Source organism: Oncorhynchus masou, chromosome 30 (genome assembly GCF_036934945.1).
Source record: "Oncorhynchus masou masou isolate Uvic2021 chromosome 30, UVic_Omas_1.1, whole genome shotgun sequence".
In the NCBI taxonomy this organism is placed as follows: domain Eukaryota; kingdom Metazoa; phylum Chordata; class Actinopteri; order Salmoniformes; family Salmonidae; genus Oncorhynchus; species Oncorhynchus masou.
Window position 1 is genome coordinate 36,039,019 of NC_088241.1, and position 26,956 is coordinate 36,065,974.

Sequence of the window (26,956 nt, forward strand, 5' to 3'; positions counted from 1 at the left end):
TCCCTCACCAAACAAAAGCACATGGGTGTAACACGACTTTCGGGTTCCAGCGTTGCGTTTCGGTCGCTCTGCTTCGCTCCCACACAGTAGTGTTTCCTATCGCATGGTGTTTTGGTCTGTCAATTACTGTCACCCAGTGTGACCACTGACTTCATCATTTGCTAACACGCATGACTATTTCTATGTCTAAAAATACACTAAAGTGTTATGTTAGTAAGTGCCGTACTTAAAAAAAGTCACGTCCGAATTATGACTCATTGAACTCTTGTTTGAATGAGCAGGAAGTACTTCAGTGGGAAGCGAAATGGCAATAACTATTTGGACTTTAATTAACCATCTGTGTTAAAGGATGAAAGAAAACCATTACAGAGGTATTTTGGAGACCTTTTGTATTTCATTGACAAGATGTCGTCTCTGGAGTAGAGATCCAAGAGTTTGACTCTACACACACCCACTCGCATACAATCCTCATATACGCTGCTGCTACTAAGACTGTGACCTTATTCTAAAATGGATGAAATCACTTATTTTTCTCGTCAATCTACACACAATACACCATCATTTGTTTTTACATTTTTTTTAAAATCCATTTTAGAATAAGGCTGTAACGTAACAAAATGTGGAAGAAGTCAACGGGTCTGAATACTGTCCAAAGGCACTGTGTCTACCTCTATCGATCCAGTATCCCTGCACATTGTAAATATGGTGCTGGAATTGACCCTGCGTATAGTATGCTGACTTACTTTATCTCGTTCTTCTTATTTCTTCTTTTACATAGTGTGTGTTTTATTCTACCTTGCTATGTTTCTGTATTCCTTTGTTATTGATTACTGCGTTGTTGGGGTTAGAGGTTGCAAGAAAGGCATTTCACTGTGACATTAAATCTTGAACACCAACAGAACTGATAACGTGCATTCACCCGGATATATCCACCTACACAACTCACTGTGAACTCTGTCCAGATCAGTTAAGCACTGTTAATGGGGGTGTAATGTAGGTAGGAACATGCCAGCAAACCATGCCGCGGGACTGGTAATGAAAGGGTATCCCGCCGCCCTTACCCTTCCTCTAGTTGAGTGTTGCAACATGGCTGACGTACTCACAGGGCTATTTTTAACTTCCAAATTACTGAGCTACTGTATCTACACGGAACACCACTAAGAAACTTTAAATCAGCCAATTCTATCTCAGTTTCAGGTTCTCCTTACCTTCCACAAGACTTGAACATTCTGGAATAGAATAGAATACATCCTCCTCGCCTATCTCTTCAAGTCCTCCTCTCCCTTCTTCCATTTTATCACCAAACTGGGAGCGAGGAAAACGGGTCGGGAGAAATAGAAAAACAACACAGGCAACTGTTGACTTCCAAATTGCAGACAAGGCTCACGTGAAAAAAGGGCCTAGAGATCCGCCCAGAGCCACAGGGGCGACCAGTAGGGATTTAGAAAACAAACTGCATTCTAGGACACAGGAGGGACAGCAAGCACCTCTTCTCTGCCTCAGGCCAACCACTCACTGACTGCTTATTTGTGTAAGGTTGGGTATGTGTGCATGTGTACGTGAGAGGGAGAGAGAGTTTGCATGTGTGTGCAAGTTGCCTCCTCTCTATAGCCATCTGAAATAGGTTACTGGCATCGTTCAGTTAGAGTGGGCCCCAGCCCAACAGGTGTCTGATCCACTCTCTATCACACAAGCACGCACGCGCGCAGACACACACACACGGCCCTCTCTGGTCTTTGTCAACACAGTATTTCTTATATGAACTGACTCCTACTAAACCATTCCCTCTGATCTCATAGGGAACCTGACAGTGACAGGCTTGTGTCCAAATGGCACCCTAATCCCTTTATAGTGCTCCACTTTCGTCAAAAGAGAGATGTAACCAGGCATGTGTCCTACTTCTGGATTACGGCCAGTTGATACTCATCACACAAGGCGCTCAACTTGTCTTTGCTCAGCTGCTTTTTAAGTGACCGTCTGCCATCATAAGTACAGTCATGAAACTGGTTTGTAACATATGCCACACATATGCATAACCTAACGACGCTGACCTGCTCAAGCAGTACAATAAGGGTCATGGAAGTAAAAAAATAATGAATCTCCTTATTTAGATTTGTCTACATGTGTGAGTGTACTGTTGACTTGAAACATATATGTTTGCTATAAAGGACTGAAAACATTCCATAGGAATGCTGGCCCATGTTGACGACAATGCTTCCCACAGTTGTGTCCAGTTGGCTGGATGTCCTTTGGGATGGTGGACCATTCTTGACACACACAGGAAATTGTTGAGTGTGAAAAACCCAGCAGGGTTGCAGTTCTTGACATAAACCAGTGAGCCTGGCACCTACTACAATACCCTGTTTAAAGGCACTCTGAATCTTTCATCTTGCCCTTTCACCCTCAATTGTATGCGGGTGAAATGTCTCAATTGTCTCAAGGCTTAAAAATCCCTACACTGATTTTAAAGTGGATTTAACAGGTGACATCAATTAGGGATCATAGCTTTTCACCTGGATTCACCTGGTCAGTCTGTGGAAAGGAAAGAGCAGGTGTTACTCATGTTCCATAAACTCAGTGTATGTGGTATGTCGGGCCCTGAACCAGTTAGTTTCTGCTTCTCAAATTCCAGACACTCAACCAACCTGCCCCTCTATACTCTGAACAAACAGCCAGATAGAAAATGACCCAGCAAAAGGTGACGAATTATACAAACCAGTTAGCCAGAATCCCTGTAGTATACATGTACGGTAAGTTGGCACCTATAGTATTACCTAAACCACCCAACCAGTCAATTTCAAACAATGAAAACCTACACTATACTCACTCACTCACTCACTCACTCAACCAAACAGACCCTATTGTGAACACACAGACGGAAAATGACCACGTACTCTGAGAAAGTCTTCAGAGGTGGCAAAAAGTGAAATGTGTCGACAGGCAAGTATCTAAAGAATGTCCTCTCTCCCATTTGCCACTTTTAAGTAAATGATAGACCCGTGCTTTTGTCATCTCCAGTTGCTCCATGTACATGGTCCCAAATGGCGCCATCTACTCCCGATATAGTTTTTTTTTAAATAGTGCACTATATAGGGAACAGGTTGCCATTCGGGACACATCCCGTAGTCATTTATGGAGGAATGTATCAGGCACTACTCCCACTCTTCTGGTATGACTTATCCATTAACATGAAACAAAGAGCTGCAGTGTGCTACAACAGCAGAGCCCGCATAGGGCATTACTATGAAGACGACAATCTGTACTCCCCTGATGATGCACAATGTCCATTCTTACGTGTTGAAAATGTTGAGCATAAGATCTGGACTATCAGTTGGCGAAACCCAATCCAAAGGTATATGGATGTTTTTTTGCCTGCACCTTTTGGAAGAGCGTTCTGTTCAAGACCACCGTCTGACGGACACATCCACATGATCCATATCTCCCTCCCCTGCTTGTTGCAATGGACTCACTCTCTTAGCACATGAAGGTTCTTTGTATTCTCGTCAGTCGCCTAGTTTTAGACCGGCTGATTCCTGCCACGTCCTTCTCTAGAACTCATCACAGTGCCTACCTCCTTCCCATGGGCAGCCTGTCAAAGGGCCACTGCCACCCTGCCAGGGTTCTGCCATGCTCTGGACAGGATGGGTAGTGCACGAGCGCATCCCAAATCGCACCCTATTCCTGATCTCCTGCACTACTTTTGATTAGAGCTTTTGATGGGCCCTTTAAGGGTGCCATTTGAGACGGGCAGTCTGGAGGTCACCTGCCGCGTTTGACAGTGCACAGAGAGGCTGATTTCTACATTGAGAGGAAGCTGATTGCTGATCTGTCCGACAAGGTCTTTTCCATGCTGTTTTTTTTTTAGCTCAATGAAAAGCACCTATTAATGCTCTCACAATGCAGCCCGGTCACATTTTTCACATATAATCTGACACACACACACAGGAAACGTTTGAGCCCTCAACTCTTGGCCCCTGAGTGTATCTGCTTCAGTTTGTGCACGCTTCCTGTCGTAAAAAGATTTCCGTACATGTCGACACTTCCAACTTTCACACACATTCTTGAGTATTTGTAGTAGGGCAATAACTAGGACAAAGTCAAACGAAAACTATAGGGGAGATAGGATATGTAAACATGTAGAATTGTTGTCTCTAGTTTCATCGGCGTTGATCTACTTTATTAACCTCCATTGCAGCGTGCACAGTATACACAGTCATGGGGGGGGGGGGGGTGGAATATTAAAATAACACCATAGTAGGCAACGTACTCAGTCACATATTAATTTTCCAAATAGTTTAGAAATTAGCTGGAACCTCGTTGGTAAACCTGTCATCCAATCACGTGGGAGCTGACTTTAATTTCGAGTCCTAGACAGACTAACTCTGCTCTGTTGAGATTCGAGAGGGTCCAGGGGTTGGCACCTCCCACTGAGCTCAGTAGAACTGCTATTGGTTCATTCACAGACCACTCTGAAGACTGAAATGAAAAAAACAATCCTAACTTTAAGAATGAAGATTAAAACCCCTCCTAACTTTAAGACTGAAGTTAAAACCACTCCTAACTTTAAGACTGAATCTATAATGCTGTTACAGCACTGTTAGAGCGTTGGACTAGTAACCGGAAGGTTGTGAGTTCAAACCCCCGAGCCGACAAGGTACAAATCTGTCGTTCTGCCCCTGAACAGGCAGTTAACCCACTGTTCCCAGGCCGTCATTGAAAATAAGAATGTGTTCTTAACTGACTTGCCTGGTTAAATAAAGGTAAAAATTAACTTGTAAGTCGCTCTGGATAAGAGCCTCTGCTAAATGACTTAAATGTAAATGTTACAACGTTATGTGAGGCTACTGTACAATGCTCAAGAGCTGATATCGTCCCATGTCGTCTCATGGGGCCTCCCTATGCAATCTACTAAGACATCTTGAATAATCAATGGCGCAAGTACCCAGAACTGTTGGGAGGCCAGATTGTTGACATGTATACTATTTCTGCAGATGGCTGTTTCTCCCTGTCCTTAAAATACCACTTAATTTGAGTTGCCTCTATTCCCCCTTGACACCTCTCTGTCTCCCGCTTCCTTCCTCCCTCTCTTGCTCTTCCTCTGTCCCCAGTGAGTGTTCATGTGAACCGTGTCTTTGGTACCCAGTGGACAGTCTGTGCTCTGCACCCAACAGTGATGGGGGTCTGTATGGAGCCATGGCTGTGCCATCTCCCTCTCACTAGCTGTATAATCCCTAACCTCCACCACACAGATAACCACATCTCATCTCATCTCTGACTGTATCTGCTTCCTCTAGGGCTTTTCATTAAAACGTAGTCTCCACCACCACAACTCAAACTCCATTTATTCTAGCACCCTATTTCCTAATTATTGCACTACTTTTGACCAGGGCCTGTAGGGCTCTGGTCACAATTAGTGCACTAAATACACTGAGTGTACAAAACAATAAGGACACCGGTCCTTTCCGTGACATAGACTGACCAGGTGAATCCAGTTGAAAGCTATGATCCCTTATTGATGCCACTTGTTAAATCCACTTCAATCCATGTAGATGAAAGGGAGGAGAATAAGGTTGAATAAGGATTTTAAGCCTTGAGGCAATAGAGACATGGATTGTGCGTGTGTGCCATACAGAGGGTGAATGGGAAAGACAAGATTTAAGTGTCTTTAAACAGAGTATTGTAGCAGGTGCCAGGCTCATCAGTTTGTGTCAAGAACTGCAACGCTGCTGGGTTTTTCACGCTCAACAGTTTCCCGTGTGTATCAAGAATGGTCCACCACCCCAAAGAAAATCCAGCCAACTTGACACAACTGTGGGAAGCATTGGAGTCAACATGTGCCAGCATTCCTGTGGAACACTTTTGACGCCTTGTAGAGTCCATGCACTGACAAATTGAGGCTGTTCTGAGGGCAAAGGCGGGTGTGCAACTCAATATTAGGAAGGTGTTCTTAATGTTTTGTACACTCAGTGTATGTCTACACTCTCAGCACTTCAATCGAAATGGAAGGCTAATTATGGCAATTTTGCATTAAGATGTCTGAGAGAGAGAACGCAAACCTGACTGACCAGAGTTTCCTGTCTTCAATAAACAGATAGAGACATGTCTGCCAACCTGGATGGGCCAGGCACCAAAAAGAGGAGCTAGATATGATATGAACCACTGTGATAGCCAGACTGTGTGTGTGTGTGTGTGTGTGTGTGTGTGTGTGTGTGTGTGTGTGTGTGTGTGTGTGTGTGTGTGTGTGTGTGTGTGTGTGTGTGTGTGTGTGTGTGAGTGCATGTATACATGTGTGTGAGAGAGGGAGACCGAGAGATAAAAACAAAAAACAGAATGAGATAGATACAAGAGTAGTTGAGGAAAAGTGTATAACTCATTTGCCTATCTGTAACTCTCTGTAAGTGAAAATGCATATTAACACAAAGCTACAAAACCAGTGGCCATCATATTCCAGTGAGGTACTTCAACTAAACAAATGATGCATTTTACATGATTCTATTGGTGCTCGATGGAATGGAATAGCTCATTTTGAGTTGGGACACCTGTGTGTCTTTAACTCGACAGCAAACTCAATATTCTCCCATTTGGAAAAGGCGGTGAGCTCCAATAAAGTCACACAAACAAGTTTTATTTCCTCTGTGAGAGAGGCCCTGCTAGCCAATAAGCCTGATCCTCTGTGAGAGAGGCCCTGCTAGCCAATAAGCCTGATCCTCTGTGAGAGAGGCCCTGCTAACCAATAAGCCTGATCCTCTGTGAGAGAGGCCCTGCTAGCCAATAAGCCTGATCCTCTGTGAGAGAGGCCCTGCTAGCCAATAAGCCTGATCCTCTGTGAGAGAGGCCCTGCTAGCCAATAAGTCTGATCCTCTGTGTAGCAGAGGCCCTGCTAGCCAATAAGCCTGATCCTCTGTGAGAGAGGCCCTGCTAGCCAATAAGCCTGATCCTCTGTGAGAGAGGCCCTGCTAGCCAATAAGCCTGATCCTCTGTGAGAGGCCCTGCTAGCCAATAAGCCTGATCCTCTGTGAGAGAGGCCCTGCTAGCCAATAAGCCTGATCCTCTGTGAGAGAGGCCCTGCTAGCCAATAAGTCTGATCCTCTGTGTAGCAGAGGCCCTGCTAGCAAATAAGCATGTCTTTATGAAAACAGATCAAACTTTAGATCTGACTCAAAAGAAAATGATTCAGCTAAAAAGAAACAGTCCGCATCACAACAAATCGCTTAGTAGATTTAATTTGTCTTCTCATGCATCACCCACAACTCCCTCCCTCAGTCTCTGTCTGTCTGTCTGTCTGTCTGTCTGTCTGTCTGTCTGTCTGTCTGTCTGTCTGTCTGTCTGTCTGTCTCTGTCTGTCTCCCTCCCTCCCTCCCTCCCTCCCTCCCTCCCTCCCTCCCTCCCTCCCTCCCTCTCTCCCTCCCTCCCTCCCTCCCTCCCTCCCTCCCTCCCTCCCCATCCTCCCTGTTCCTGACAAACAGAGAGTCCAAACAGCTCTGATGTTAGCTCTGTCAGTACTAATGAATGCGTCCCGATGGCTTTGTGGAGGAATAGAACCAACCGACAGCTCTCTCTCTGTTATTGCCTAGCTCCACTGAACATCATCAACCCACGGTGCCTGCTGAATGCTGACACAATGTGCTGTTGGAGTACCCAAGAGACATCAGTCAACTCCCCTTCTCATCCCTTCCCCCTCCTCCCTCCTTCAGTAAACATCCATCCATCATTCCGTTTGTGTGTATGCGAGGGTGACTTAACAGATGACAAATGCACGGTGAGGTTTCCCTTCGGTGCAGATGATGGATCAGCTTCCCCACCCTCACTCCTAACCTTAACAATTAGTGGTGGGAAATGCTAAACTGACCCAAGATCAGCATCTAGAGGCACTTCACCCTACTCCTGCACATATGAAGTTGACATACACTCCCTTGAACACTGGGCCAGTCCCTGCACATGAACATGTTCTACCACAGGGGGTGCTGTTTGCTACAATCTAATAATACAGTTGGAGTCATGTAGAAAAATGGGTTAAAACCTGACCAAAATGGGTTAAAACCTGACAAAAGTGGATAGAGAGAGTGTGTATGTGTGTGTGGAGGGCCTGAAATGGGACAATGTGCTTCTGTTGCTCATCCTTGGGGCGACAGGGTAGCCTAGTGGTTAGAGCGTTGGACTAGTAACCGGAAGGTTGTCAGTTCAAACCCCCGAGCTGACAAGGTACAAATCTGTCGTTCTGCCCTTGAACAGGCAGTTAACCCACTGTTTCCAGGCCGTCATTGAAAATAAGAATTTGTTCTTAACTGACTTGCCTGGTTAAATAAAGGTAAAAAAAAAAAAAAAAAAAAAAAATCCTCACTCAGTAATAATCTCAGAACACCTCTGCGTAAGTCTGTTATTCTCTCTGCTCAGCCATGGGTGGACTAACTCAACCCAACCCAAACGTTGCCTCAGGCCCTCCCTAACACAGCCCAGTCCAGAGATCTGCTGGTCTCCGTCCCTGCTCACCATCTATCTCTCATCAGACAGGCCCACAGAATCCTGAGGAGAGGAGGAGAGGAGTAGCAGAAGAGAAGAGAGGAGGAGGAGAGGGGCATTGCCTGAGATCAGATGTGACTGGGACATCCTGCCAGGAGAGAGAGAGAGAGAGAGAGAGAGTGGGGAGCAACTCTCACTCTCTTCCCCTGATTTCCTCTCCCTCTCCTCCTCTTGCTAGGAGAGTTGTTCCTGGGGCTGTGAGTCACTCAAGGCTGGGCCCTGGCCTCCAGACCTCCAGAGCAACCGCTAACATAGCAGAGAAGTTGCCTCACCGGGTGCTACTGTATATGAAATGGATATCTTACCCACTAAATGGACAGATTTCAAGATCATGTCCGTGACTTCCTCCTGCAAATACAATAAGGAGTCGTTATAGTTGAACATCATGGTGGGAGGCTTAAAGGTCCAATGCAGCCATTTTTATCTCAATATGAAAACATTTCTGGGTATCAATTAAGTGTCTTACTGTGATTGTTTTCATTTAAAATGGTCAAAAAGAAACAAAAATTGCTTCAAAGCAAGAGCAATTTCTCAAGCAAGACTTCTGCTAGGACTGTATGGGAGTGGTCTGACTGGGGAGAGGAAAACTGAACTTTAGCTGTTATTGGCAGAGAGGTTTGGAGCTCTCTTTTTTATTGGTCTATTAACTCATTTAATGCCCGGTGATGTCACCAGACAGGCCAAAACTCCATCCCACCAAAACAAAGTTTCAGGCGGTCTTCTCAAACAGCTCTTACATTAAAAACCTAATAGTGTGGAAATATATATAAAACATAGAAAAATCACATTTCTGACTGAACTGGGCCTTTAAGACTGTAATAATGAATCCCAAACTAGTCAATAACTGCTTACAGTACAGGGAACTGCATGCTCACATACTGTATACACCTCTAGAGAACAAACAGAAAGAGAGTGTAATGGCATTGATTTGTCTATCAGTCCATCTGAGTGACAGTTGAGACTCGGTGGTTGGACAGTTGAGGAACCTCAGTAGCAGCCTATGACGTCGCCAAATTTAAAATAGAATCCAACGTACTGTATTCCTTGTCCCCGCTGATGCCTGACAAGTAATGCTAGCCTAATATCCCCAGAGAAGCCAATCATTTAGTGAGATCGTGGACCTAAAACACTTCACTACCAAGCCGCCAAGTAGTCCCCCTGAGGTCCACTGAGGCTGAGCTATTAAGTCAACAATCATAACATTATAAAAAGGTTTTGTATAGACGTGTTTGTTCTTGGTGATAACATACCTCTCATCTTTTGGCAGGAGGTGCAAGATTATGACCCCCCGCCCCTCTCTCTCTCTCTCTCTCCCCCTCTCTCATACCTATGAGGGTCGTCAAGACAGGAGGCACGTCACAGGGATAACTTGAATTTCAGGAGCGGGCCCAGGGGACATTAGACTGGATCAGCTGTCCACATAAGAATAAACTCGTACCAAAGACAGGGAAAAGAGAAAGGTACAGAGAGAGAGAGAGACTCACAGAGACAATAACTTGTCTAATCTATACAGCTGTGGTAGGTGGTGCACATAGTTTATGCAGCTCCCATGCTGGTTCTGTTTTAGTGTGTCTTTTAATATGACGGTCCTTGCAGTCAAGTTTATTTAAAAGTGAGTGTGCTGCAGTTGGCTCTCTCCATAGTGATGAGCAGCTTAAGGGCCCTGACTTGCCAGCCAGCCAGCCAGTCAATCACACATTCATTACTTATTTTTCTTTCCTGCACCACCTGCCTCTCTCCTCTCTGACTCTCTCTCCATCTTTCTTTGTCTCTCTCTCTCTCGCTCTCCCTCCCTCCCTCCCACGTCCTCTATCGCCCTCCATCTCTCCCTTGCCTCTGGACATGCCAGGCTAGACTTTGCTGGCCACAGACCTCATTTGCAACCCCAGGTTCATCTGTAACCCCACAGGTCCAGCAGTGCAGTGCAAATATGAAATAAATGATACAAATCGATGTTGAACTTCCTAGGGGATTAACTGCGCTTCCTCCAGTTGCGTCCTCCAGGCCGTCATAGTACTATCTTTCCTGTCTGTCTCTTTCTCTCTCAAGAACATTTGAGAACTACCAAAGTGCACTTAAACTGCAATTTGCATTACGTATCCCAGTTATCTTCTGGGACAGTCCATGATATAAACACAGAGGATTGTTGGCACCATTATCTAGCTAGGTGTGTTGACATGAGGACTAGTTGAGTTGATAAATGATGCAGGTGGCAGAGCGTTGTGAAATACTCTGTGGTGGAGCAACTTGCACTGAGAACACTGGAGCGTCTGTCTCAATGTGTATCTGTGAAACATGCTGTGTGTGTGTGTGTGTGTGTGTGTGTGTGTGTGTGTGTGTGTGTGTGTGTGTGTGTGTGTGTGTGTGTGTGTGTGTGTGTGTGTGTGTGTGTGTGTGTGTGTGTGTGTGTGTGTGTGTGTACATGGGAGGAAAGGAGGGATTCCTGAGCACCAGCTAGACTATTCAAACATGCACAGAGGAAGGTCTGTAAATGCAACCCAGTTAACACATTAGACTTCCTGGATAAGTGAAGGTAAATACAATTCAAATAATTCCCCAACTTCCAAAGCAATGATTCGAAATGGGATTCAGAATTGTGAAGCAAGGGCGTTAGTAAGTTGAAGGTTCTTCATATGTTTGGACATGTATCCGGAGTAAATCCCACTCCTGCAGAGACATTGTTCTGTAGCTTGGGGGTGAAAGTCTCCACCAACAACAGCCTTGAGGTCAGAGAAACGAACCAGGTGGCAGAGCATTATGAAATACCCTGTGGTGGAACAACACATGAAGAACCCTAGCTTCTGTCTCACTGTTTACTTGTGAAACCTGCTCTGTGTGTGTGTGTGTGTGTGTGTGTGTGTGTGTGTGTGTGTGTGTGTGTGTGTGTGTGTGTGTGTGTGTGTGTGTGTGTGTGTGTGTGTGTGTGTGTGTGTGTGTGTGTGTGTGTGTGTGTGTGTGTGTGCTTGTGCGTGTGTGCATGACTGCGTGTGACTGCACCCAGGCATGGGTTGTATTGAGGAGTAAGGGGTTGGTGGTGTGTTTGGTGGCAGGCTGCCCATCTCTAGTGAGAGTGATGGAGTGAAGGAGAGACGGAGGGATTCCTGAGCACTGGCCAGACTGTTCAAACATGTTAGTACGTTACATTCGCCAACTATCAATAGACATGGGCTTCAAAAACAAGGGCGTTATTAGGTTGAAAGTTCTGCATATGTGTGGGCATGCATACTGAGTGAATCCCCCTCCTGCAGAGACATTGTTCTGTAGCTTGGGGGTGAAAGTCTCCACCAACAACAGCCTGAGGTCAGAGAAACAAACCACACCTTGAATTGCTTCCCAAGTTTACACAGCAAACGTGGGTGAGCTACAGTCACAAAACTGGTGTCACTTCTAAAACCCAAAGGTGGCCTATGCAATAACAGTTTACCAACACGAAACAGAAACAAGTCCCACTCCCATATAAAACCTCTATGTAAGTGATAGAGGAGGTCTAATGGTGAAGGGAATAAGTAGCTTTGTTCCCACCAGAGAGGGAAAGAGTCACCACAGACTTTAACTGGATCACCAGAGCGGAGCCAGAGGCTTTGTCCCAAATGACACCCTATTCCCTATTTAGTGCACTACCTTTATTCCATTAAATAGGGAATATGGTGCCATTTGGGATGTAGACAGAATCCACAGTCAAGCAGGAATGAGATCATGTGATGTATGGCGGGAGAGGACTGAGAAGAAGTGAATGGCTCAGTGGCTGGCTCTGTCGAACCACACTGCTGCAGTGTCAATTACTGATGTTACTCTGCCTGGCTGTAATAGTTACTCCTGTGTGGGTAGCGCCCCCCAGTGTTAGGGACATAGGAGTGTCAGAGAGAGACTTTCTATAAGCGTTCTTAACAATTCAAAATAAAGGCTCCCTTATTGTAAAGTGTTACATAAACGTTTTATATTGTGACCCATTGAAATCTTTCCGAGTTGTCTTGTGATCCACAATGTTGTCTAGGCTCAAGCCACAACAAAAGAATTCAAGCCCCCATTAGAAATGCTGCTTCAAAACATAGCTATAAGACTACCTCAGCTCTCCGTGAAGTTGGTCTGTTTAAATGACATTGTCACCCTTGAACGCAGCTTATTTACACTATTTTCTACATTGTCGAATACTAGTGAAGACATCAAAGTGTGAAATAACACATGGAATCATTTAGTAACCCAAAAAGTGTTGAACAAATCAAAATATATTTTTGAATTTAGATTCTTCAAGGTAGCCACCCTTTTCCTTGATGACAGCTTTGCACACTCTTGGCATTCTGTCAACCAGCTTCATGAGATAGTCACCTGGAATGCATTTCAATTAACAGGTGTGCCTTGTTCAAAGTTAATTTGTGGAATTTATTTCCTTCTTAATGCATTTAAGCCAATTAGTTGTGTTGTGACAAGGTAGGGGTGATATACAGAAGATAGCCCTATTTGGTAAACGACCAAGTCCATATTATGGCGAGAACAGCTCAAATAAGCAAAGAGAAACGACAGCCCATCAGTAATTTAAGACATGAAGTACAGTCAATCCGGAAAATTTCAAGAACATTGAAAGTTTCTCCAAGAGCAGTAGCAAAAAACATCAAGTGCAACAATGAAATTGGCCCAGAATTACCATTGCTGCAGAGGATAAGAGTTATACCACCCTCAGAAATTGCAGCCCAAGTAAATGACTCACAGAGAAAAAGTAACCGACACATCTCAACATCAACCGTTCAGAGGAGAATACGTGAATCAGGTCTTCATGGTCAAATTGCTGCAAACAAACCACTACTAAAGGACACCGACAAGAAGAAGATACTTGCTTTGGCCAAGAAACACAGGCAATGGATATTAGACTGGTGGAAATGTGTCCTTTGGTCTGATGAGATGCAGAGTAGGTGAACAGATGATCCCTGCATGTGTGGTTCCCACCGTGAAGCATGGAGGAGGAGGTGTGGTGGTGTGGGGGTGATTTTCTAGTGACACTGTCAGTGATTTATTTAGAATTCAAGGCACACTTAACCAGCATGGCTACCACAGCATTCTTCAGCGATACGCCATCCCATCTGGTTTGTGCTTAGTGGGACTGTCATTTGTTTTTCAACAGGACAATGACCCAACACACCTCCATGCTGTGTAAGGGCTATTTTACCAAGAAGGAGAGTGATGGAATGCTGCATCAGATGACCTGGCCGGTGTAATCACCCGACTTCAACCCAGTTGAGATGGTTTGGGATGAGTTGGAGTGCAGTGTGAAGGAAAAGTAGCCAACAAGTGCTCAGCATATGTGGGAACTCCTTCAAAACTGTTGGAAAAGCATTCCAGGTGAAGCTGGTTGAGAGAATGCCAAGAGTGTGCAAATATGTCATCATGGCAAAGGGTGGCTACTTTGAAGAATCTCAGATATAAAACATATTTTGATTTGTTTAACACTTTTTTGGTTACTACATGATTCCATATGTGTTATTTAATAGTTTTGATGTCCTCACTATTATTCTACAATGTAGAAATTAGCAAAAATAAAGAAAAACCCTTGAATGAGTTGGTGTGTGCCACCTTTTGACTGGTACTGTAAATGCTACCATAATCAGAAAGAATGAATGGAGGAATGAATGAAATTCACTGAGGGGAGGGGTTTGTATTTCACAGTATTTTAATTTAATTACAAGGGATTGGTGCACGCAGGTCAGCTGACAGTATATTAATTCATATTTGTTGATTTATATCACTTGCACTTGTAGAGGCCTTACTAAAGGCTTCCAAACTGGCAGCAACTACTGGGCAAAACAGACCAAAAGGACATGGCTCAACCATTTAAGTTTTAAGACTAGCTGCTACTCCAATATGTCATCTGTACATTTGAAGTTGATGGGTCACTATAACAACATTGGAATTAAATTGGTAGAGAATTCTCACTCACGGGTGCAACAAATGTAGCCTCTTACAAAGCACAACAGTAATATCATGAACCCACTAGTGGTCAAAAGGCTTTTGGGGTGGAAAAACAGCAATTTTCCCACAATGCACCATCATTTACAGTATGCTGTAGTAAAGTGTTTCAGAGTTTTTTTTACTGTTGATAATACCTAAAATTACCGTATCAATTACGGTTTTTCGTAACAGTGTAGGAATAGAACGACTAATTGAAATTATTTTGGCTTCTCAGCCTTGAACATATAGATATAGAAGACCCAAATCAAACAAGGTAAAGTTGAGACCTGTTCGGTGGTGAGGAACTACAGATTCTTGCTTCGTGTTATGTTAGCTAAATGCTAATTCTCTTAGCGAACTAGCGTGTAGCGACATATTTACATCATTACATGCTCTGGTGGAGAGAGGAGGCTACAGTTACACTCTTAACAATGAGCTAGAGGCAGGTAGGGGGTCTAAAATAAGACTACTTGTTTAAAAAAAAGAGAGAAAATTCTGTAATTTTAGAGAAGCTTGAGAGCGAGAGAGAGAGAGAGAGAGAGAGAGAGAGAGAGAGAGATATGGGTGATTCTAACTGTTTCAGAACTCTGGGAACAGTGGCTAGCGGACCTCACGGGATTAGGAGCAATCTGATTTGCTCCTGATGACATCATTCAATCACAGGCCCCATCCCAGTTGTGCGATGTCATCAGTACTGAGGTATGTCAGTGATGTAATGATGGGAGGGCCATCACACCACGGACAGTGGGGCTGAGCAGAAACACCCCTCTCCTCTCCTCTTCTCTTTCATTTTCTCTCCCTCTCCCTCTCCTCTCCCTCTCTCTCTCTCTCTCTCTCTCTCTCTCTCATTTGTCTTCCAGACTCTTCTCCTTCAACTCTTTTCCCAGCTCATTGGGTGTTTATTAGTCCTTAAAAATGCAGGACTCAAACTGTACCATTTATCCTCCGGCATATCTCCTCTCATGCCCAGAGAAGGGTGACACAGCAGGGGTGTCAAATCGGTTAAGCCCCCTTCCTGTCCATCTCTTATGGAGGTTTAATTAAAATATGGTTCACAGATCCTAAGTCTCTCCCGCAGGCCTAGGCAGGGAAGAGGAAACCATGGTAACCACAAAGGCTATGCTGCTGATTATGTCCCAAGATCAGCTCTCTGGCCTCTACCTCACAGGGCTACAGCAAACAGACACTACACGCTTCACACATCCACGCACGCGCACACACACACACACACACACACACACACACACACACACACACACACACACACACACACACACACACACACACACACACACACACACACACACACACACACACACACACACACACACACATAGTGTGGCCTTCTGAGTAGAGACTCTGGGCAGTGGGCGCTAAGCACTTGTATTTCATTCCATTTGAATTTATTTATTGGAGGATGGACAAGCATATCCGATTTTTAATCACACACTTTGTGTGTGGTGTGTGTCTGTGTGTGTGCACGTGTGGGCAACACGTGCATGCATGTGTATGCACCCGGTATGTGTGCACGTGGTGTGATTGTGTATGTGTGCATGTGTGTGCGCGGCCAGGGAGGACAGCCTAAGCTCAAGCGGATTAGTGTAGAAACTCTGGCCCTAATCAACGAGCGCCACAGCAGCGCTGAGTCCAGATTACTGGCCCATAGATAATACTAAATGACCACATACAGTGAGCTCTAAAAGTATTGGGACAGTGACACATTTTTGTTTTGGCACTGTACTCTTGATTTAATATGATACAATGATGATGAGGTTAAAGTGCAGACTGCCATCTTTAATTTGATCCATATCGGGTGAACCATTTAGAAATTACAACACTTTTTCTACATAGTCCCGCCATTTTAGTGAACCAAAAGTATTGGGACAAATTCACTTATACAGTGACTTGCGAAATTATTCACCCCCTTGGAATTTTTTTGTAATTAGTTGCCTTACAACCTGGAATTAAAATAGATTTTTTGGGGGGGGTTTGTGTCATTTGATTTACACAACATGCCTACCACTTTGAAGATGCAAAATATTTTTTGTGTGTGAAACAAACAAGAAATAAGACAAAAATAAGACTTGACCAATGAAAAACTATTCACCCCCCAAAAAAATACTTTGTAGAGCCACCTTTTGCAGCAATTACAGCTAGCTGCAAGTCTCTTGGGGCATGTCTCTATAAGCTTGGCACATCTAGCCACTGGGATTTTTGCCCATTCTTCAAGGCAAAACTGCTCTAGCTCATTCAAGTTGGATGGGTTCCACTGGTGTACAGCAATCTTTAAGTCATACCACATATTCTCAATTGGATTGAGGTCTGGGCTTTGACTAGGCCATTACAATACATTTAAATGTTTCACCTTAAACCAGTAGAGTGTTTCTTTAGCAGTATGCTTAGTTTCATTGCTCTGTTGGAAGGTGAACCTCTGTTCCAGTCTCAAATCTCTGGAAGTCTGAAACAGGTTTCCCTCAAGAATTTCCCTGTATTTAGCTCCACCTATCATTCCTTCAATTCTGACCAGTTTCCCAGTCCCTGCCGATGAAAAACATCCCCACAGCATGATGCTGCCACCACCATGCTTCACAGTGGGGATGGTGTTCTTGTGGTGATATGAGGTGTTGGGTTTGCACCAGACATAGCGTTTTCCTTGATGGACAAAAAGCTACATTTTAGTCTCATCTGACCATTTTAGTCTCTTTGTTGCCTCTCTGATTAATGCCCTCTTTGCCAGGTCCGTGAGTTTTGGTGGGCTGCCTTCTCTTGGCAGGTTTGTTGTGGTGGATTTAATGGTGCTCTGTGGGATGTTCAACGTTTCAGATATTTTTCTAGAACACAACCCTGATCTGTACTTCTCCACAACTTTGTCCCTGACCTGTTTGGGGAGCTCCTTCGTCTTCATGGTGCCGCTTGCTTAGGGGTGTTGCAAACTCTGGGGCCTTTCAAAACAGGTGTATATATACTGAGATTATGTGACAGATCATGAGACACTTGAAGGTAATTGGTTGCACCAGTTCTAATTTAGTGGCTCCATAGCAAAGGGGGTGAATACATATGCATGCACCACTTTTCCATAAAAAAAAAATTTTGTTCACCTATTTGGACTATTTTGTGTATGTCCATTACATGAAATCCAAATAAAAATCCATTTAAATTACAGGCTGTAATGCAACAAAATAGGACAAACAACAAGGGGGATGAATACTTTTGCAAGGCACTGTATGTGCATTAAAGTAGTGAAAAGTTTAGTATTTGGTCCCATAGTCATAGCACGCAATGACTACATCAAGCATGTGACTCTACAAACCTGTTGGATGCATTCACTGTTTGTTTTGGTTTGCGTTTCAGAATATTTAGTTCCCAATAGAAATTAATGGTAAATAATGTATTGCGTCATTTTGGTGTCACTTTTATTGTAAATAAGAAACACTTCTAAATTTAATGTGGATGCTACCATGATCACGGATAATCCTAAATGAATCTCAAATCATTTTGAGTGAGAAAGTTATAGATGCACAATTATCATACCCTTCATACATGATCTCCTCTCACCATTACAATAATAGGGGAGGTTAGCATTTATGTGGCGGTATGATATTTATGCCTATACACTTTATCTATGGTCTGAATGGTACTTATTACATACATAGCCAAGCTTTTCTCAACTCTACCATGTACTGTACATCACATCAAAGGAGTTGAGCGGAGACAACTGCGGGTGAAGATGACCGTGGGTGGACTGAACCTCCGACTAACGATCGATAGTCGCTGTCAATCGAACCCTTACCGTGTACCTGTGTTTGTCCTCTGTAGCTTCGTGCCTTTCTTTGTTTGCTGAAATCCATACTTTTTAATAAAACTTCTGTCAAGTACAACCACCGACTGTTTCCTCGTATCGACTGACAGCGATTCGATGCAGTTGGAGGTACACTCAGCCTTCATTCGTTGCAATGCCAACTCTACCGAGGTGTACATATTGTGGAGTTGAGAAACCCAGCTAACATGGACACTGTCAAACAAAGCACACCATGTTATGCAATCTCACACAGCAGCTATAGGTTGAATGTTACAAAGAGTGTACCAAACATTAGGGACACCTTCCTAATATTAATTTGCACCTTCCCCTTTTTGCCCACAGAACAGCCTGAAATCGTCCGGGCATGGACTCCACAAGGCGTCGAAAGTGTTCGACAGTGATGCTGCACCATGTTGACTCCAAGGCTTCCCACAGTTGTGTCAAGTTGGCCGGATGTCCTTTGGGAGGTGGACCATTCTTGATACACGCAGGAAACTGTTGAGTGTGGAAAGCCCAGCAGCGTTGTAGTTCTCGACACCTGGCACCTACTGCCATACCCTGTTCAAAGGCACTTCAATCTTTTGTCTTTCCCAATCACACTCTGAATGACCGACATGCACAATCCATGTCTCAATCGTCTCAAGGCTTAAAAAACCTTCTTTAACCTCTCCTCTCCTTCATCTACACTGATTGAAGTGGATTTAACAAATGATCATAGCATTCACCTGGTCAGTCTATGTCATGGAAAGAGCCGTTTGTACACTCAGTATATTTCTCATCTCATATCCCCCACAACACCTCTCAACACACATAACACACATAACACTACGTGTGGCTGGCCCCAGCAGGAATTCAACCCACAGTCCTGGCATTGCAAGCACCATGCTCTACCAACTGAGCCACACGGGACCATTTGGACTATACTGAATGATACGCAGTTATATTGAGTCCATCTAACTGGGGCTCATCAATACTCCGAGGAAGACACCCATCCATTATGGTTGCAGACAGTCTCTATAAATGTAGATAGAGAAAGTGGCCATAATTAAACTCATTAAGAGCCCTCCATCATGATCACCATGCTGACAGAAGGTTCATCCCAAATGGCACCCTATTCCCTACATGTATGGCATCTAGTAACATTTTGGCATGCAGTGTCTAAGTCCATCAAAGCAGAGATGCCGGCCCATGGCTGCCATCCATATGTCAGTGGCTAATAGATATTCAGTGGCCACTGGTTAAAAACAAGAGTTCATTTCAAACTGACTGAGGTTAATACTGATTCCTAACTTCACTTATGTTAGAATCGAATGGTAGAATAAGAGTCAGATTGTCGCTGCTTTACATTCAAGCGGTCCTCGGAACCGGTCCAGTTGATTGGGTTGGTGTCTAGTGAATGGACGGACAATGACAGACTCAGGCCCTAGAGAGTGAGGTTGAGGGTTAAGTAAAAGTTTTATTGGCGCAACCGCCAAAACAGTCCCCACCCCTGGGTGGGTCCACAGTTCCATAGTCTGGGATATCAGTGTCAGATGCACACTGTCACGTTCTGACCTTTATTCCTTTGTTTTGTCTTTATGTTATTTGTGTGCATTTTAGGTAGTGGTGGATTTTCTTTTCTTTAACTTGGCACCCTGTGGTTTTTGGTTCAGTCTTTGTGTGTCTGCACCAGATAGAACTGTTTCGGGTTGTCACTTTGTTGTTTTGTATTTTTGAAGTGTTCAGTTGTTTATTAAAAAGATGAACACTAACCACGCTGCGCTTAGGTTCTCTCCTTCTTCCACCCAAGACAGCCGTTACAGAACCACCCACCAAAAAAGGACCAAGCAGCGTGGTAACAGGCAGCAGCAGGAGCAGCGCTATAAGGAGGAATGGACATGGGAGGACATTCTGGACGGCAAGGGTTGCTACACATGGGAGGAGATCCTGGCTGGAAGGGATCGGCTCCCATGGGAACAGGTGGAGGCAGCCAGGAGAGCGGAGGCAGCAGCTAAAGGGAGCCAGCGCTTTGAATGAACACGGCTGGCAAGGAAGCCCGAGAGGCAGTCCCAAGAATTTCTTGGAGGGAGGCACATGGGGAGTGTGGCAAGTTCAGGTAGGAGACCTGCGCCAACTTCCCGTGCTTACCGGAGAGCGAGAGGGACCGGGCAGGCACCATGTTATGAGGTGGAGCGTACGGTGTCCCTGGTGCGTGTGCATAGCCCAGTGCGGTACATTCTAGCTCCTCGTATCCCTGGGCCAGAGTGGGCATCGAGCCAGGTGCCATGAAACCGGCTCTACGCTTCTGGTCTCCAGTGAGTCTCCCTGGGCCAGCATACATGGCACCAGCCTTACGCATGGTGTCCACGGTTCGCCAGCACAGCCCAGTGCGGGCTATTCCACCTCGCCGCACTGGCCTGGCTATGGGGAGCATTCAACCAGGTAAGGTTGGACAGGCTCGGTGCTCAAGAGCTCCAGTGCGCCTGCACGGTCTGGTTTATCCGATGCCACCTCCACGCACCAGCCCTCCGGTGGCAGCCCCCCACACCAGGCTGTCTTTCCGTCTTCTCCCTACAGGTTCTCTCGCCTGTTCTGAGCCGCCAGAGCCCCCAGTCTGTCCTGAGCCGCCAGAGCCGCCAGTCTGTCCTGAGCCGCCAGAGCCGCCAGTCTGTCCTGAGCCGCCAGAGCCGCCAGTCTGTCCTGAGCCGCCAGAGCCGCCAGTCTGTCCTGAGCCGCCAGAGCCGCCAGTCAGCCAGGAGCCGCCAGAGCCGCCAGTTAGCCAGGAGCCGCCAGTCAGCCAGGAGCCGCCAGTCAGCCAGGAGCCGCCAGAGCCGCCAGTCAGCCAGAAGCCGTCAGCCAGCCGGGAGCCTCCAGAGCCGTCAGCCAGCCAGGAGCTGCCAGAGCCGTCAGTCAGCCAGGTGATGTCAGAATCGCCCATCACTCGGGAGCTGCCGGAGTCTCATGCCTGTCGTGGTTGGGCTGCGGTCATCCTCATCCTAATGGTTCTAACATGTGCTCTCCAGTGGTCAAGGACCATGACCGCAGTGGTGAAATTAAGCAGGGTATTGTTGTTGTGCTTCTGGTGGGAAGGACATAGACGTCCTGGAAGGAAAACCAGATGGAAAGGGAAAGCAACTTCAAACAAAAGCCTTGAAAGAAGCAAGAGGAAGGACACGAGAAAAGGCAAGGAGACCTCTCTCTCTAGCCAAGGAGTGTAGGGCAATGGACCTGAGAGACCTCTCTCCCTCTCGCTCCCTTTCTCGCTCTCTCAAATCAAATCAAACAATCTATACATTTATCTAAAGTGCATTTTACAAAGTCATAACACATTTTACACAACTCTCTCTCTCTCTCTCTCTGTGCCACACTCTTCCTGCCATTATACAAACCAATGGAAAGGTTTGGAATTTTCAGGAATGTTCTGTGGCCTTGACTTTCAAGGTGTAAGCTGATAGGAATATCTTAGGGGGATGGAAAAGGGGGGAAATTAAGCAGCAGCCTCTCTCAGCAGTCTTTTACCAAGGGAGGTGAGCTCAGAAAGTTAAGGACAAATCTAGCCAAGATTTACAGTTTCCGATTTTTTTCAAATGCATTTAGAGATACTTTTATTTCTTCAGTATCTACAGATGTGCAGACTCTCCGTTAGATATCCAATCTAATGATATTTAATATAAATAAATGGATTTAATTCAAACCACCTTTTATTATTCCGTGGACTCAGTGGATATGCTGAGATCCTAAAGGAAACTAAATTAAATATTCAAAATGAGAAACAAAACATTTCCAAATTAAATTCACACAGTGAGCGGAAAGCAGCAGATCCCATCTTACTTCGCAATGACTCCTTATAAAACCGAAAGTCGACAATACAATGGGAAACTGTTTAAAATGACGAGGGGAAAATACGTAGATAGCACTTCCCTCACGTTAAATGTCAAGTTTTACTAGATGGGGTTTTGTAACTCAGGAGAGAGCTCTGGGTAGGAGAGTACTCCGGGTGTGTGAAGTGCATTGTGGTTATCATCACCTCTTTTCAGGGGGGATGGGTACAAATGTCAACTCTTCCAATCAGATTCTGCAACAGACTAGTGTCATGTCCTGTCCAAGGGGTGTACTTGTACATCATGCTGCCTCACACTACAGAAACAGGAGATAGGCTCCTGCCCTTTGGGGCGTTCCGGCTCAGACAAGGCTTATAGTACTTTACTTCCTATCGCTTTCTCCCTGCCTCGACATCTTTCACCTCTAAAGTATCCCAATATGAAGAAACCCTTGCAAAAAGTGACATCCAAACAGGACCTTTAAAAACATACCTTAATCCCCCTCAAAGTGTGCAACAATTACTCAGAAAAGGTGGATTAAAAGGCATTTACTGTGTATGCAGATTGCCACCTGTTGTGGCAAAGGTACATGCGGTTCTTGGGCTGGACAATGGCGTTCAACAATGGTCTTCATAGTTCCTATCCATAATTTTGAGCACACCCCAATAACTTTTTTATATTAAAGTAATGGACTAAATCATATGACAAAACCGATGTCTTCAGCACAGCTGTGGATTCAGAATGGGGAATTCTGTCACACTCCAACCCAATCCCATGTTACAGGATTGATGCAGTGCCTTCACTGATCCACACAGTACAACATAAATAAAGCTTTACACATACCACTCTCACTCAAAGTCATCATCTGAAACTATATTTAGGTTTATATGGGTGAGACCTAATATTCACATTTTCAGGGAGAGATCGTATTTATTTTATCATGTTTGTAGTGTGCATCCCAAATGGCACCGTGTTCCCTATGTGGTTCACTACTTTTAACCAGGGGCCCAGGGCTAAAAGTAGTGCACTATATAGGGAATAGGGTGCCATTTGTGACGCAGTTGTAGTGTTATCATAATAGTTTAACCACCTTAAAGAGAGACAGTGGGCCAGTTTCCTCCAACTCTATATCTGTGTTACTCAGCATTACACTAACATCCTGTGTATTTCATGCAACAGCGACCGCAATCTAATCTAACCAGCAAACCCAGGACACGCTTTCAAGAATATGTCCCACGCAGGGACCTCAAAACATTGTGTTTGCTAACGGAAAGTGTAATATGGGGTGCGTCCCAGATGGCAATCTATTCCCTATATATTGCACTACTTTTGTCCAGGCCCCTTAGGTTTCCATTTGGGATGTTGCCATGGAGTTTGTCAGGCAGGCAAAGGGTATTTATAAATTTCATTGTGATATGGAGTCATAAGCTTATGGTCACTGACAAGGATGGAGAAAAACCTGTAAAGAAATCCTCCGAGGACGAGGGCCCAAGCATTTCCAAAAAAAACGACTTACTGAGGTGGAATTTCATCCATATATCAAATATCGAACTGAAGAGGCAAATAAGAAGAGGCAAATACTCAAAAAAAGGATTGAGAAAAGCGAAGGCAAATGGATGTCCAATTAAACCATCCTGATAGGAAAGGCATATCAAGGGCTTATCACAATGTTTCACCCGCTCATCAATTAGCCACTAATTCTGATTATCAGGGTTCTCCTCAGGTCGTTTCATCGCTCCGTCCTTCTCCCTTGCTCCTGACTCAATTCTTGCTGTTTCATGCTGATATCTAGTTGCTTAAACCCTCACGTGCTGATATAATGCTGGTAATCCTTTACATAACACTATGGAAGCAAGGATGAAGAAGACACTCTAGGCAGAGTGTGAGAAAGCTGATCTAAGGTTCAGGTTTCCATAGGGACAAACGTTGATTTGCCTATGAGCATACAGAGACAAACATACGGTATCGTGTTCAGAACGTGTGACCTCCCACACACCCGACCAAACCAGACTGGTCTTGTATCTTTAAAGATGCTTTTTCTGTGTGGGGGGGGGGGACGACGACGACAATGTTTGCACGGGAATGTAAACAGTGAGTGGGTGAGTTCATAATGGAAGCTGAGAGTGTCAGCGGAGGATGTTGTGTGTTCTCTTTGGGATGAGAGCGGGAACGTTTGTCTTACCCCTGCTGGAGGGGGAGGAGATGGGAGAGGGGAGTCAACAAATGACTTCGCAAGTGATGAGGTGGAGTTCATGAATGTCTGTGGTTAAAGAGATGGGGGAATCAGGTTGAGGGATGTGTGTGAGTAGAACGTGTGTGTGTGTGCATGTGTGTGTTTGACAAGCATGTATTCAAAGACATAGAAAATGATGATAAATGATTATCCAAAATCAATAAATAAAGAATTAAAGCCAAATGGTTGATGCTAGTTCAGTTTGACCCAACTCCAACCCATTCTCTGGATAAGCCACATGTACCCTCCCTTTAATAAAACACATGTACCCTCCCTTTAATAAGAGGCTTGCTCCTCACAGCGCAGCCTCCTAAAAAACAAATGTCATGTCTTGCCAGATTTTCCATAAGCTCAGTGCCCAGCCCACGTCACCATATGACAGGAAGCACATATTTAATCTATGGATAATCCCTGTCACATCCAGCATATAGGCTCCCATGAACTTTAAATGCTGATGTCTTATGTCATCCTCTACCACAGCCTAACGATAGAATGACAAAGAGTACGGAAGACTAAAGATGTCAAAAAAAGAAATGAAGAAATAAATAAGTGAAATGTTGAAATGTAAAAGAGAGCACAGCATCAGTGAAAGAAGGATTGGCTGTCTTTATGCCAGTTCTGTTTTCTTCATGTGCCTCCCTCCCATCCTATTAAAACGGGTTTGTAACCACAGAAAATTACCATTAGAAAACCCCATGGTGTATCTCATCATGTTTTCATATAACTGCTTTGGTCAAACAAATGTTCTTTCCAGCATTCAAGGATTGTTGTTTTTGTCAGGATGCTGAATTACTAATATACTGTAGGGTTAAGATATAGAGGGAAAATGCTAGAACTACAGTATTATAAATAATTATTAGTTGAATAACTTTGAAATTTGGCACCCTACTACACTATTTTCTGCTAGCCTGTCACTTTTCCTGGCACACATATTTAAAATGCGGCCATTACAAGCTGACCAAAAACTTTTCAACCTCAACCAAGAGCAATACAAACCCATGGTCTATTTGTGAAATGGGAATGGGCCTGTCTTTGGTTTGTTTAAGGTGTCGACCGATGAGGTGCTCACTTACATCATGAAATGTTTTCACAATTCACTCGTCCTGCCACCAAAGAAAGTGTTTTCCCTCCATTTTGCAAAAATAAATGTTTTACCTATCCTCCATCTTTGGTGTGGCAGGTAGCCTCGGTGTTAGAGCGTTGGACTAGTAAATGAAAGGTGGCAAGATCAAATCCCCAAGCTGACAAGGTAAAGATGTGTCGTTCTGCCCCTGAACAAGGCAGTTAACCCACTGTTCCTAGGCCATCATTGAAAAGAAGAATTTGTTAAATTAAGGGGGGGGGGGAAAGGAAATGATTTGGTTAATGATGAGGTCACTAAGGAGAAGTTGATTCATGTAATATGAGATTTAGAAGGAGATAATCCCTTGTTATCATATCCACCTCAATTATACAATCTCTGTTCTTGCCAAAAGGACACCTCCCCAGATGATGTGTTGATTGACGGTAAACTACCTTGGGATGCTTCTCAGATACCGAGTTCAGGATGAAAGCCCTAACAATGAAAATGTGGTGGGGATCACAACTGCAATGATGGTAACTAAGACAATCGACCATAATCGCTATCTGGTTCCAAGTCACAAAAGAAGCCTTGTGTATAAAGTCAGAATACCACAGCCCCCCCAGCCTCCCCAGCCTTAACCCCAGATTATGTGTTGAAGAAACTCAACTCCAAAATCTTCTACTTACAAGATATGAATCAGCAACTTACAGTCTCCTAGAAGTGCTTAGCCTTTAGGGCATCACCTTACGTCTTTGGTGGTGATTAAATGGGCAGATTAATTGGTTGATTGATGGTAGACTACCTTGGGATGCTTTGCTGATATCGACTTCTGGATGAAAGCCCCCCCACACACACACACACACACACTCCACCAAAAACTCCACACACACACACACCTCCAAGAACCACACACTAACTTCCAATAATTTGATCCAGTGCAGCGTTTCATCTTATTCAAAGCTCCGACTTAAAATATGACCTCATATCAGAAGTCCTTTAACAGGGTTTGATCAAGCCACAAACCCCAATGAGAGCTGACATTACTGACTATGTTGGCTGAGGGCCCAATGAGGACAGACATTGCTGATAGCGTTGGTGGGTAAACACCTGGTCAGATCTTACTGGTCCTCATGCCGCTGGGCCAGGTGTGTTAACATAGCGCGTAATCCCTCTAGACAGCCATCCAAATCCATAGCCACAGACCCTCATCAACTGCTAGCTATGACCCAGTTTGGTGTTTGATCCCAGGCATGGATGTGGAGTGAGGCCCCCACTGGGACTTCCTCTTGATGGAGTGTAGTCACGTGGTCAAGAACTTATTCAGCCAGGAAGGACACTTGCATCACAATATCATAAAGGGCTGACATCTGGTGTGAGGCGACAATGATTGTGCTTCGGCTTGCTGATGTAGGTTACTGCCAAAATCCCTGCCCTTCCATGTGCTAGCACTTACACAAATAGCTTGATTTGGGTTCAACAGACAGCAAAGTCTTGCATTACACTTAATAACAGTTTTCCGTGCAGTTTTCATTTGAGTAAATTGGTGTCAATCCACAGCATCAGCAAAGAGCGGGCAAGAGAAAACCTGTGAGACGGCGAGC

The 26,956-nt window shown here is 44.6% G+C and overlaps 1 protein-coding gene across 11 annotated transcripts in view; it reads right to left on the reverse strand.

Moving 5' to 3' along the window:
- LOC135522589 (sickle tail protein homolog) overlaps nt 1–26,956 on the reverse strand; it is a 171,771-nt gene that overhangs the window by 91,412 nt on the left and 53,403 nt on the right. The window contains exon 1 of one of the 11 annotated variants that reach the window (XM_064949001.1): nt 1,209–1,498. The exons of the other annotated variants lie outside the window; for them this stretch is intronic. Within the exon in view, the coding sequence (XP_064805073.1) occupies nt 1,209–1,293 (85 nt within the window). The 5' untranslated portion in view covers nt 1,294–1,498. Of the gene's footprint in view, nt 1–1,208; nt 1,499–26,956 lie in introns of those variants that run through there. 11 annotated transcript variants of the gene reach the window in all.